At 49.0% G+C, this 14,184-nt stretch overlaps 1 protein-coding gene across 1 annotated transcript in view; it reads left to right on the forward strand.

The window, feature by feature from the left end:
• The window catches only part of F13A1 (coagulation factor XIII A chain), a 154,757-nt gene that overhangs the window by 110,821 nt on the left and 29,752 nt on the right, over nt 1–14,184 (forward strand). The window contains exons 9-11 of the mRNA XM_055406757.2: nt 674–777; nt 2,352–2,440; nt 12,895–13,048. Coding sequence (XP_055262732.2) covers nt 674–777; nt 2,352–2,440; nt 12,895–13,048 — 347 coding nt within the window. The remainder of the gene's footprint in view (nt 1–673; nt 778–2,351; nt 2,441–12,894; nt 13,049–14,184) is intronic.

The following is a 14,184-nucleotide window of genomic DNA, read 5'->3' on the forward strand; positions in this document are numbered from 1 at the left end:
ATTGTTTCAAAAGGCTGTGCTTTTTATGAGTCTAATATATATATATATATATATGTATGTATGTATATGGAATTCAAAGATATATGTGTTTCGATTTTAATTAACTTGTCTTCTCTACCATGTCTCTTGAGCCCATAGTAAATTCTGTTTCACTAGGCAGCAGAAAATGGGTAAGATTAAAACTGTTTAAGGCATTGATTAGAACCTCTCTGGGTGGCCTTAAAGCTGGGGGGAGAGCCATGTGCCACCGTGTGAGTGCCCCCCGGGGGCACCAGTGGAAATGGACCTGCCCAGGAAACTTGCGTCCAGATCCTCAGTATGTCTCTGGGAGGCTTCCATTTAGCTTAAGCCATTCCAATAATTTATAGGCGTCCCCGGTGGCTCAGTGGTAAAGAACCCACCTGCAATGCAGGAGATGAAAGAGACACGGGCTTGATCCCTGGGTTGGGACGATCCCCTGGAGGAAGAAATGGCAACTAATACAGCAATTATCCTTCAGTAAAAAAAAATAAATTAAAAAAAAAAAAAGAAATGGCAACCCATCCTAGTATTCTTGCCGGGATTGCCAATATTTTATAGATAGCATATCCGCAGGATTTTTGGTCCCTTTTTGATTTCCTGGAGCACTGAATGTGACGGGAAGTCTAATCTCACTGGGGTGGTGTTTTCCAAGGAACTACCACTGCTGGAATGAAGCCTGGATGACGAGGCCGGATCTTCCCGTTGGGTTTGGAGGTTGGCAAGTCGTGGACAGCACCCCCCAGGAAAACAGCGATGGTAAAGCCGCATCCTCTCTCGGGGAAATCGTTGCATTCCTGATCTTTATATTTTGCTTTTACGATTGTGTCTGATGTGTGGGAAACACGCCCGCCTGGTGGGAACCAACATTGGCCGTGTGCTTCCTGGACACGCACAGCATCAACTGCCCGCCAGTCAGGTTTAATTTCATTTCAATGGCTTTCTTTACTCTGATTACTTTGTAACTTTGAGGAGGTGGGGGGGAGCATAAAACTTAACATATATAATTCATCGACTCTTGCTTTGATAAGCAGTTTTGAAGACAAGAGGAAAACTATTTGTGTAAGCACTTTCACTTGGCTATAAAGTATATTTCAGCCCTGCCCGACACACAGTGCTAAGATAGCAGGCGGTGAAGAAAATAAAAAACTCAGAAAATAATTACAGATCATTCTTTAAATTGCTATCTTTTTAGAACCTGATTTCTTTCCAGGCTGTGTGATTTCTTTCAAAACTTGAGTATGTGGATATTTATCTTCTGACTTGCAAACTCTGCTAAGCAGTGGCAGCTATAACACCACCCCCCAGCTTCAGATTTTTATAAAATCACATCATAAGCCTCCATTTCCCTTTAATATAATGATAAAAATCAGTGCTAAGGGACATTATTTTTATTTCCCCAGGTATTGATGTAAGATATGATGAATTGGCAATTAGATCTGGAATGCATGAAGTGTTAATAATACATCCTTTGATGTACAGCCCTCTGTCTCAAAAAACTTATACAACTGTGTCCTGGCCTCTAACGGATGGAACAGTTCTAAGAGCTGAGATGACCTTCCCAGCTTATAGTCCTCAAATGTGGCTCAAATGGAATTTTCCATTTCTTTCTTTGAAAAAAATACTGATGTGTGCATATCCAGATATACACAAACATTCCTTATATACTCATGAGGGAACATCAGTACAATACTGGATTTTGAGAGAAAGTTCAACACTTCCTGGTGTTTTGGATTATACGTCACGACGAGGTATCTGAGTGACTAATGACCACTAGCCTCTTAGTAACAAGCTGGCTAAAATTCAAAATATTTTGCAAAAGTCGGCATGGGCCTACTAACTTCCCAAAAGCACGTGGTCCGTGTAGCGTGGCTAGTATCCAGATTCTCCGGTTAAACCTGACATATGCCCACCATGTCCAAAAATGAAAACAAACAAGCAACCCAAGTCCTGGGACATGTCACCGTTTTCAACAGTCCAGAGACCACTTCTAACAGGATAAGCCCTATGTCAGCCAACAGCTTGGCCCCCACACGCTTGAGTCTGTTTATAGTTGGAAAGGTAGATGCGGGAATGGAGTGCCCTCTGTTCTTTCCACGACTTTCATTTGGGGCTTGCAGAAGCATTTCCACCATGTCCCTCCCTGTTGATGGCGCGTGTGGGTGACTCCCCCCCTCGGGCCACGCTAAGAACTGGGGCCGCATGGGTGATGACCTTGAGGAGCGGTGGCCCCTACAGCCCGCTCAGGGCTGTGACCTATATGTGGACCAGTTCTGTACCTGGAAAGACCCAAAGATGGGGAACTCACACTCTCCTTCCCCTGTGCGATTCAGGGATGTATCGGTGCGGCCCCGCCTCTGTGCAAGCCATCAAGCACGGCCATGTCTGCTTCCAGTTTGACGCGCCCTTCGTCTTTGCAGAGGTAAGTGGAGAGCTGCGGGAAAGAGCCTCCTTCCTTTCCTCCCCAAGCTGTGAACTCGTCAAAGAATAAGGCACTGGGCTGTTCGGTCTCAGTTTCCCAGGAACATGGTGTGTGCTTCATGTTTACAAAGGTAAACACGACAGACATTGTTCCAACCTTCGGGTGCTACATGCTAAATGCAGTTCTTACTTAACATTTTTCTTCCCTTGATGTTCTGAGATTTCTCCACTTGAAAGCAATTGCTTTAGTCACCTCAGCTTAGGTCTCTGTACCCAGGAAGTAGGTACCAACTGCTCCCAAGAAATTAAGGGACTAAGTGAATCTCTCAACTAAAAATTGGTGGAGACCGTCCATGAACTGACATGGGAGAGTGCCCTACTTCACTCTGAGACCAGCCCAGTGGCTCACAGGAAGTCAAACCCAAACACATCCCAACTGCAATCTTAGTCTGGGAACTCCAGTCCATTTCTTGCTATTCCAAGCCGTCCTCTACCAGAGGGGACAGAGTAAGCTGTTACAATACGGATGGGAGAAAACAAGATCTGGAACACAGCTCACTGACAGGTGGCTGGGGACACTTTGGGAAGAGGCTGAAATTCTGGAAGAACTGGGTGGAGCCTGGAAGCAGAGAAGGCAGTTCAAAGGTGCTCCAAAAGGGAGCTCTGAAAGTCGGAATAAATGCAAGAAGTACCAGATAAAGGGGGAGTACCAGATAAAGGGGGAGTACCAGATAAAGGCCAGGCGGGAGGCTGCTGGGGGCAAAGGGGAGGAGCAGAGAAACAGGAGAGGTTGAGAGGCGGGACTCACCCCGGGTATGATTTCACCAGTAAACGCAGTGAAATGACGTCTGTCACTAGGTAATCACTTTGCCGACCATCTGATGCCCTCAGCAACCCTTTAAAATGGGTGTTATAATTCTTCCCATTTTACAGAAAAGAAAAGTGAGGCAAAGAGTGATTAAAGACCCTTTCCATGATCATCTAACCAATAAAGAGTAGTGGTAAGATTCAAAGCCAGGCAAGCACCAGGTTCAATCCCTGGGTTGGGAAGATCCGCTGGAGAAGGAAATGGCAACCCATCCAGTATTCTTGCCTGGAAAATTCCATGGACAGAGGAGCCTGGCAGGCTACAGTCCACAGGGTCGCAAAAAGTCAAAGGCGACTGAGCAAAGGAGCACACACTTAGGCACCCAACCTCACGCTAGTAACCACCACATTCTGCTACCATTCCAGAATGAATACATTGTATTATTAACTTGCATCTAGCACTGTGGGAATTCAGAAGCCTGAGTCCTTAAGAAATTTGATTCTTGATGGAGGTAGTGGTACATAAACACAGCAACATTTAAAAAACAACAGTGCAAGTGTTGCTATAGAACCAAAGGTCAAACGAGTGATGCAGGTGATAAGTGACCAGCATTTATGTTAATTGAGAAACATGAGCTAAGACTGCAGCAGAGGCCACCAGGCCCTGTCCTGGGAGAGAGGGTGACCGGGAACAGACACAGGCGCAGCTGTGTGACGGCCACAGCAGGTCGAGAGGAGCACCACGGAGCCCACGGAGGGGAGGGCCGGGGATGCTCCCTGGAGGGAGTGGAGCCCGAACCGATTCTGGACTCATGACTAGTAGTTATTCAGCTTTCCTGGGGGCTCAGTGGTATCCACCTGCAATGCGGGAGATGTGGGTTTGATCCCTGGGTCAGGAAGAGCCTCTGGAGAAGGAAATGGGAACCCATCCCAGTATTCTTGCCTGGGAAATCTCATGGACAGAGGAGCCTGGAGGGTTACAGTACATGGGGTCACAAAACTGAGTGACTGAGCATGACCAGTATTGCATGAGTAATACAAGACAGTATTCAGACAGAAGAGGTAAGAAAAAAAAAAAGAAGAAAAAAAAAAAAAACAGGAAGGAATGAATTTCAGACAGAAGAGAAAACTGGAGCTTCCAAAAAGTACGTGCAGACAATTAAAAACTGTTCAGGAGCTTTCCTGGCAGTCCAGTGGTTAAGAGCTTCTAGTGCAAGGGGGTGTGAGTCCGATCCTTGGTCTGGCAGCTAAGATCCCACATGCCCTGCAGCATGGCCAAGAAAACATACAAAATGAATAAACAAAAATGAAAACCACCGAGGCTCACGAACAGGGATGTGTTGGGAGGTGTCAGATGACGACATGGGACGTCTGACCTGAGAGCAGACACTAGAGGCTTCCCAAGGGGAAGGAGAAGGAACGGAGCATGCTCAGCGCAGGCGGGATGGGAAGGCCTCTGGGCGGAAGCCCCGGGGCGGCCGTGACTTCACTCCTCACCTGAACCAGGTGAAGGACGACAGGCGGGGAACGAGAAGGCCGGCCTGGGAAATGTCTCAGAAATAAAGTAAGAATGAACACGCAGAGCCCACGACCAAACATGTGAATTACCTGCCCTCGCAGTTTCTAGAAGCCTTGGGAGGACAGGCTGACTGTATTCGGAATTTTCAGCCGCTGGACTTCATTTTGAGATTTCAAGATTCGTGCCATCCTCCCGAACTGCCATCTGATCATTTCTGATGCCACGAGGACTTCTTAACAGGAAATCACTCTAAAATTTGTGATTTTGGGTTTTGTAGTTTTATTATGCTTTGTTGCTGTAGAGGAGAGAGGAACAGACTCCCTCCAGGAGCAAAACATCTAATAGCTGTTAATGCGAACGCTTTCCGCTGTTATTAAATATAGATTGGGGTGTTGTGAGTGTCATCGGGACCCGCAGATGGTAATTACTCCTCTGTCACTCGACGCAGACTTGTCTGACAGCGCATAGGATTTGTTGCTTTGGTGCGGGCTGGGCTCTGGGGCTGAGCCCTTTTAAGAGATGCTCCGACGGCTGAAAAGTGGTGAGGAGGGAGCACGCTTTTTTCTCAGGGTCCTGAAGCAGGGCTCCGTGGGGCGCGGTCCGTGACCTCAATGAGCACCTGCATGGCTCAGGTCCCAAGCCACCGTGCTCCCCGCTTCCCGCCTCCTCGCTGCGCCAGCCCGCTTCCAGCCACCCCCGCTACGTGCCTGCGCTTGCCTCCCAGCGGGCTGACTTTCTTGGTCACTCTTGACTCATTTCTGGGCCGGATCAGGCCTCATGCTCGTGGCCTAGCTTTTGGTTTCCTCCCTGAGTGAAAGCAGAAGCGAAACGAGAGCTGTGCACAGGCAGCGCCCACCTCTGCGCTTCTCCCGTCTCCAGCTTTCTTCCTGGGATCGGGGCTTCTTCCTCTGCCCCGCTCCATTCTCTCACCCTCAGCCCTGCGGTGGGCACCTTCTGCCGGCTCTGGAGGTGCCTAGAGAGAGCAGAGCAGGTCTCAGCGTCTGGGGCTCCCTTCCCGGGTCACTGAGCACTCGGGGGTTGCTGCTTCTCTTCTGTCTCAGCTTCTGCTGTTGTCCCCTTCACATCATCCCACCAAACACACACACACGCACACACACTCTCACACATTCACGTGCTTGCACACTTACACACACACAGTCACACTGTCACACACACTCACAGACACACACTCACACACATTCACATACTCTCACACATACACACACTCAAACACACACAGAGACGCTCACACACACAGACACACACTCACAGACACACACTCACACACATTCACATACTCTCACACATACACACACTCAAACACACACAGAGACGCTCACACACACAGTCACACACTCACAGACACACACTCACACACATTCACATACTCTCACACATACACACACTCAAACACACACAGACGCTCACACACACAGACACACACTCACAGACACACACTCACACACATTCACATACTCTCACACATACACACACTCAAACACACACAGAGACGCTCACACACACAGACACACACTCACAGACACACACTCACACACATTCACATACTCTCACACATACACACACTCAAACACACACAGAGACGCTCACACACACAGACACACACTCACATATACTCTTTCACACACATTCACATGCTTGCACACTTACACTCACACAGTCACACTGTCACACATACTGTCTGAAACACACTAACATTCAGACACACTCACACATATACACTTACATACACACACTCACACACACTCAGACACACAGTTACACATATACACACTCACACACACACACTCAGACACACACATATACACACTCACATACTCTCACACATACACATACTCACGTATTCACACATATACACACTCACACAGACACACAATCACACACACTCACACATGCTCTCTCACACACATTCACATGCTCACACACTTACACTCACACACAAACACATTCACACACTCTCTCACACACTCACACACACACTCAGACACACATACTCACACACTCACACATATACACACTCACACAGACACACAATCACACATACTCACACACTCACACATATACACACTCACACAGACACACAATCACACATACTCACACTTACACTCACACATGCTCTCTCACACACATTCACATGCTCACACACTTACACTCACACACAAACACATTCACACACTCTCTCACACACTCACACACACACTCAGACACACACATATACACACTCACATACTCTCACACATACACATACTCATGTATTCACACATATACACACTCACACAGACACACAATCACACTTACACTCACACACACACATTCACACATACTCTCACACACACACACTCATACACAGACACACACACTTTCTCACATACTTACACAAACACACAGACACTCTCTCACACACTTACACACACACTCACACACGCACACACACCCCTTCCCTCCTGGCACTGAGCTGGTTCTTGCAGCAGAAGTGACAGGCCCCTTGGGATCACCATCACTGCCCCATGGCTCCAGGAGCCGCGCCTTCCCTAGTCTGGGGCCATCAGTTCTCTGGACTCAAACTGTCCAACAGCTCCTCTGCTGATTCTTTGGTCTCCGTTCAAGGTTGTTTATTTCGCTACCAGTTATTAGATGCAGTCCATTTGGGGATATCTCAAAATAATTCACCTGTTCATTCAAATCACATGTAAAACTCTGGAATCATCTTGGTTTCCTCTTTCTAACCTCCCTTGAGCATTTTGCCAGAAATACCTTCCAGTTATCCCAGATCCAGACATGCCTGCGCCTCCGTCATGGCCCTCTGAGCTCTGCACGGCTCTGAGAGCTGGGACATCGCATCCTGAGTCATTTCTTCCTCCGTGCTTGCCCCTCTCCAGGTTACTCTCCACAGAGCAGCCAGAATCACCCTTTAAAACGTAAATAAAAGCATGCCACTCCCCTGCCCCAAACCTTCGACTGGATTCCCATCACCTTCACGATTAAGCATAAATCTTTTCAAGATTCTATGTCATCTGGCCCCAGGTTTCCCCTCTGTCCCCATCCCTTGCTCATCTCTCTCCAGCCACATGGAGAGCCACTTGCTCTTCTGGAAACACCGAACACGCTCTTTTGTCAGAGTCTTCACCCAGACTGTTCCTCTGGCCATGAAAGCTCTTGTCCCGCCCTCTACCTCTCTTTGCGTGTTCTGCACCCTCACTGCATCCAGGTCTCTGCTCAGCTCACCTCCTTAAAGAGACCTCCACTCCCCGCATCTCCCACGTGAACCATCCCTACACATCCGCTGTTTCTGTTCTTCTCTGACTTAGTGTTATCGTTTCCCTCCCTTCTATAACATAAGATCCTCAGAGATAGGATCTGCTGGACTCTCATCTCTGAAAGCAGGGTCTGACACACAGAAGCCACCAGTAAATACATGAAGCAAGAGTGTGTGCATGGCACACGGCTGAGGAGAGGATCCCGGAGAGACAGGGGCCAGGTGGCCCTTCATGCACGGAGATGGCCCTTCACGCACGAGGTGGCACCTTCACGCATGGAGATGCCCTTCACACATGAAGATGGCCCTTCATGCATGGAGATGGCCCTTCACGCACGAGATGGCACCTTCACACATGAAGATGGCCCTTCATGCACGGAGATGGCCCTTCATGCACGGAGATGGCACCTTCACACATGAAGATGGCCCTTCACGCATGGAGATGACCCTTCACGCACGGAGATGGCACCTTCACACATGAAGATGGCCCTTCACGCACGGAGATGACCCTTCACGCACGGAGATGGCACCTTCACACATGAAGATGGCCCTTCACGCACGGAGATGACCCTTCACGCATGGAGATGGCCCTTCACGCACGGAGATGACCCTTCACGCATGGAGATGCCCCTTCATGCATGGAGATGGCCCTTCAGGCATGGAGATGGCCCTTCATGCACCGAGATGGCACCTTCACACATGAAGATGGTCCTTCATGCATGGAGATGGCCCTTCACGCATGGAGATGGCCCTTCACGCATGGAGATGGCCCTTCATGCCTGAGATGGCACCTTCACACATGAAGATGGCCCTTCACTCATGGAGATGGCCCTTCACGCACGGAGATGGCCCTCCACGCATGGAGATGGCCCTTCATGCCCGAGATGGCACCTTCACACATGAAGATGGCCCTTCACTCATGGAGATGGCCCTTCACGCACGGAGATGGCCCTTCATGCCCGAGATGGCACCTTCACACATGAAGATGGTCCTTCATGCATGGTGATGGCCCTTCACGCATGGAGATGGCCCTTCACGCATGGAGATGGCCCTTCATGCCCGAGATGGCACCTTCACACATGAAGATGGCCCTTCACTCATGGAGATGGCCCTTCACGCATGGAGATGGCCCTTCACGCATGGAGATGGCCCTCCACGCATGGAGATGGCCCTTCATGCCCGAGATGGCACCTTCACTCATGGAGATGGCCCTTCACGCACGGAGATGGCCCTTCATGCACGAAGATGGCCCTTCACATATGGAGATGGCACCTTCACACATGAAGATGGCCCTTCACGCATGGAGATGGCACCTTCGCTCACAGCTAGTCCTGGTGGGAGATGAGCTCACGTGTGCAGCAGCAGGGCACATACACAGGAGCCCCCACAGGATGAAGGAAGGCAAGCACAGGCTGGACGTTTGGCATTTGTGCCAGGAAGCTCCCGGACAGGCAGGCATCCACTGCGCCCCAACCCCGAGAGCCCTGGGAGCAGCACCACCTTCTCTGCACCACCTGTGATGCCGCTACCTCCACTTGGGAACAAACGAACAGAGCAAACTCTGTCCTGGGTCCTGAAAACAAGAGCTTCCATCGTGAGCGGTGAGATGTGGACATGTGTTTACAGTCCACGGGTACAAGCGGGAGCTTGTAGAGCGGCGACTCTGGCCTGAGCACCCGACTCACCCTAGCTGAGCCCCCGGGGGCCCTGAAACATCCAAACACATCCTCGTGTTGGTCTTTACCCATGCTGCTCCTCCTACTAGGACAGTCAAGTGTCAGTCGCTCAGTCCTGTCCGACTCTTTGCGACCCCGTGGACTGTAGCCTGCCAGGCTCCTCTGTCCATGGAATTTTCCAGGCAAGAATACTGGAGTGAGTAAGCATTTCCTTCTCCAGGGGATCTTCCCGACCCAGGGATGGAACCCGGGTCTCCTGCACGGCAGGCGGATCCTTTACCATCTGAGCCACCAGGGAAGCTCTCCCACTATTCCCCGCCCCACTTTGGAAATGCCTGTGTTGTGTGACCATCGCCTTCCAATCTACGTGCAGGACTAGATGGTCTCTAAGACTCCTTTCCACGCAGAAGAAATTAAACATAGGACTTTCGCAGGTGGTTCCAATCTACCTGCCAACCATGCAAGGAAGGTATAATTAAACCCAGGCTCAGAGACATTCAGTAACTTGCCCAAAATCACACAGCCTAGGTCCAATATTTCTTTCACTTGTGACTGTCCTACCATGGAGACCCAACTGGTCTGGGGTAAGCTTTCTAAGCTCCTCGGTGCTTCTTATATGCAGTCAGGATAGAGAGCCACCGCACCAGTGGCTAAAACAGCAGAAAGCTTGCAGATGTCTCCTAGAAAGAATCCTTTCCCTCCAACCCACCCCCGAGCTACATGTGCAGAAGTCACTTCATGTGTGTGTTTCTCCTCTCCTCTTCCCACAAGGGACAGTGTGGTGGGCAGGCCTGAGGTTTCAGCTGATATAATCACTGCTGACCGTGACTTCAGCCACAAAATTAAAAGGTGCTTGCTTCTTGGGAGGAAAACGGAAAACTATGACATAGGTTTTTCACAGACAGTGTATTAAAAAGCAGAGACATCACATTGCTGACAAAGGTCCATATAGTCAAAGCTATGGCTTTTCCCTGGTGGCTCAAAGGTTAAAGCATCTGCCTCCAGTGCAGGAGACCTGGGTTCAATCCCTGGGTTGGGAAGATCCCCTGGAGAAGGAAACAGTAACCCACTCCAGTATTCTTGCCTGGAGAATCCCATGGACGGAGAAACCTGGTAGGCTACAGTCCACAGGGTCGCATAGAGTCGGACATGACTGAGCGACAGAACGGAACAGAACGGATGGTTTTTCCCATAGTCATGTACGAATGTGAAAGTTGGACCATAAAGAAGGCTAAGCACCGAAGAACTGATGCTTTTGAACTGTGGTGCTGGGGAAGACTCTTGAGAATCCCTTGAATAGCAAGGAGATCAAGCCAGTCAATCCCAAAGGAAATCAACCCTGAATATTCATTGGAAGGACTGATGCTGAAGCTCCAATACTTTGGCTACTTGATGGGAAGAGTCGACTCATTGGAAAAGACCCTGATGCTGGGAAAGTTTGAAGGCAAGCAAGAGATGGTGAAAGGTGGGGAAGCCTGGTGTGCTGCTGTCCATGGGGTCGCAGAGAGTTGGACATGACTTAGCGAGTGAACAACAACGAAAAATTTCCTAAGCTTTGCTCAAGGGAAGACAAGGATCTAGCCACTTCCACATGCAGCCTTGTCTCCCTGGCAAACTGGAAGCGGTCGTAAGGACCGTCTATTGAGACGAGGTTTGTCATCATTCGCATCACTTGCAGCTGAGGAGGGAGTGGCCTGTGTCTGCACGGCGTCCTCTGGGGGAAACTTGAGGCTCTCAGAAAGCTCACTGAAAGTTTCCTGAAACTTTTTTGCCCAAAATGAGAAGTACTCCTTAGGTGTCTGCTCCCGTCCTGATCCCTGATTCGACATTTAGGCTTTCACACCATGTGCCGAGTACCCCGCCAAGCCCTGGACACTGCACGGAGGAGCAGGGCCCACGCCTTCATCCTCAGAAATCTGAGGCAGAGCAGGATCAGCCGGACTCCAGCCTAGGACCTCCCACTGCGTGGTGCGGTGGTCCTTCAGGGTCAGGCAGGAGAGGCGGTGTCCTGTGAAAATCCAGCGAACAAATATGGGCCACCCAGCGGGAAGGTCAGGCTGTGTGCTCAGACCACCCTGGCTGAAGATCAGGGCCTGTGCGATGCCCACCCAGGGGAAGAGTCGGGGCGTGTCCCACGGGCCTGCACCTGCCACGTCTGCACTTCTCCTCCACCACCTCCCAGTGTCTGTGTGACCACAAACAATCTGCTGACCCTCTGACTCGACTGCCTCATCTATAGAACAGAGATAACAGCGCCTACTCACAGGATTGTTGTGGTGGGGTTTAAAACGTCCTGAAACATTATGGGTCAATAAATGTTGATTGCTTACTTTCCCCTGAGCAGAGATCAGACTTTTCGTAAATTCAGAAATTTGTGAGAAAGTAGAGAAAAGTTGGTCTCTTAAACCTCATCTTTAACCTCATCAAGTTTTCCCAATACCTGGTAATGATCGTTGCATTTTACTTGATTTTGATGTTTGCTAATGATTCATGGGGTCGCGGAGCGTCTGACACGACTGAGCGACTGAACTGAACTGAAATCTAAGCGAGAATCATATTCACATAGAATTTACCTCGCTCAGTCGCAAAGTGTTCCTATGAAAGTGGCAGAGCAAGTGTAATTATTTTCATTTTCTAGAAGCAGGGATGAGGTTCCGAGGATAAGGTGTGTACTTTCTAACAGTGCACACCCACGATCAGAGCCCACGTTCCCTACAGTTCATCCCATGATTGTAGCTGCTGGTCTCTCTGCCTATCACGGGCTTCCTTCTCTCCATTTATTTGATTATTTTAAGCTTTAATGGGGTAAAATTGATATTCAGAATGCAGACATTTAGTGTATACATCTTGATGGGTTTGAACCTATGCATACACCCGGGAAATAATATTTCCCAGAAGCCACCTAGCAGACTGCCTCTTCTTTCTAGAAGTAGGTCACTCCGTTACTGCCAGCTTAAAAGAAGCTTGAGAAAGAGAGTAACAGACAGGGTGCTTCCCGTTCTGCCTTAGGAGGCAGAATTTGCCAGCGAGAAAAAGGAACGAAAGAGATGGCTGGTGCTTGAAGTGACTTAGCACGGTGGATAATGTCATCTGCAGGGCTCTTCGATGCTGTTGAGAGTTGGAGATTCTGGTGACAAGGACGTGTGACGATGGCTAACGGCCTCCTCTCCTGTTTTTAGGTCAACAGTGATCTTGTCTACATTACAGCGAAGAAAGACGGCACTCACGTGGTCGAAACCCTCGACACCACCCACATCGGGAAATTAATTGTGACCAAAGAAATTGGAGGAGATGGCATAAAGGACATCACGGACACCTACAAATTCCAGGAAGGTAAGCTACTGCAGTCGAATGAGGATCTCTCTGCCCAAGTCCGCGTCACTGTGACAGCCCCATGAAATGCGTTGTGGAGAAGGCATGGCCTTTTGCGACGTTCGAAAGTTAGACTCTAGCAGCTATGCCTTACACCAATTCATTTCGTTTTAGTTTTACTCGTTTGCTTGCTTTGAGCAGAATTCCCCTTTACACGGCTTCTGAAATAATTGGTTTAAAGTCGCACCTATTTTAACAGAATATAGAATGTGTTCTTATTAATAAAATATGAAAGAATCTTAATTTTAATCTTAGTAGAAAACATTACATAACTAATGTAAATTCAGTTCAATAATGAATTTTAAATAACTATTCACAGTTGTTTCCTCTTGGTATTGTCCATTTGCCCAGTCGTGTCCGACTCTTTGCAACCCCGTGGACGGTAGCCCACCAGGCTCCTCTGTCCATGGGATTCCCCAGGCAAGAATACTGGAGTAGCCATTCCCTTCTCCAGGGGATCTTCCCAATCCAGGGATGGAACCCATGTCTCCTGCATTGTCAGGCAGATTCTTTACCACTGAGCCACCTGGGAAGCCCTCGCATTTGTTTAGAACCTTGCAAACTTTTCTCATATGCATTGTTCCATTGAAGTATCCTGGAAATTCTTTGATAGGAAGTATAGGGAATATAAATGGAGGTAGATAATATAAAATGAATAGGACGTGACAACTTCACTAATTCAGGCCAAGTAAGTTGAAGTCCTGTTTCAACCATAAAACAACACTAAGGTGGTTCTGTTAACCTTTAGTGTGTGGACTGTTTCACATGTGGCTGCGGAGTTCAGTCCCAGCTCAGTCACTGCTGAGTGTCTACTCTATGCCTGAAACTGTGTTTGCTGCTGGGCATCCCCAAGGTGAGAAGGACCCAGACTCTGTTTCCGGCCAAGCGATAGGTTCATTCTGCTGAGGGGGCTTTGAAAACAAAAAGGGACGCTCAGTCCAACCAGGAGATTCAGAAAAAGCAAAGCCCGATAAGAGAAGTCACAGACCTCAGTTAAAGGAAGGCTTCTAGAAGGTGGGAACATGACAAAGGCATGGGGTGTGAAGCCCAAGTGTGTTTAGGGTCCTGCAGGTAAAGAATCCGCCCACAGTGTGGGA

The sequence above is a fragment of the Moschus berezovskii genome, chromosome 23, assembly GCF_049115385.1.
Source record: "Moschus berezovskii isolate FMDL1 chromosome 23, NW_MosBer_1.0, whole genome shotgun sequence".
In the NCBI taxonomy this organism is placed as follows: domain Eukaryota; kingdom Metazoa; phylum Chordata; class Mammalia; order Artiodactyla; family Moschidae; genus Moschus; species Moschus berezovskii.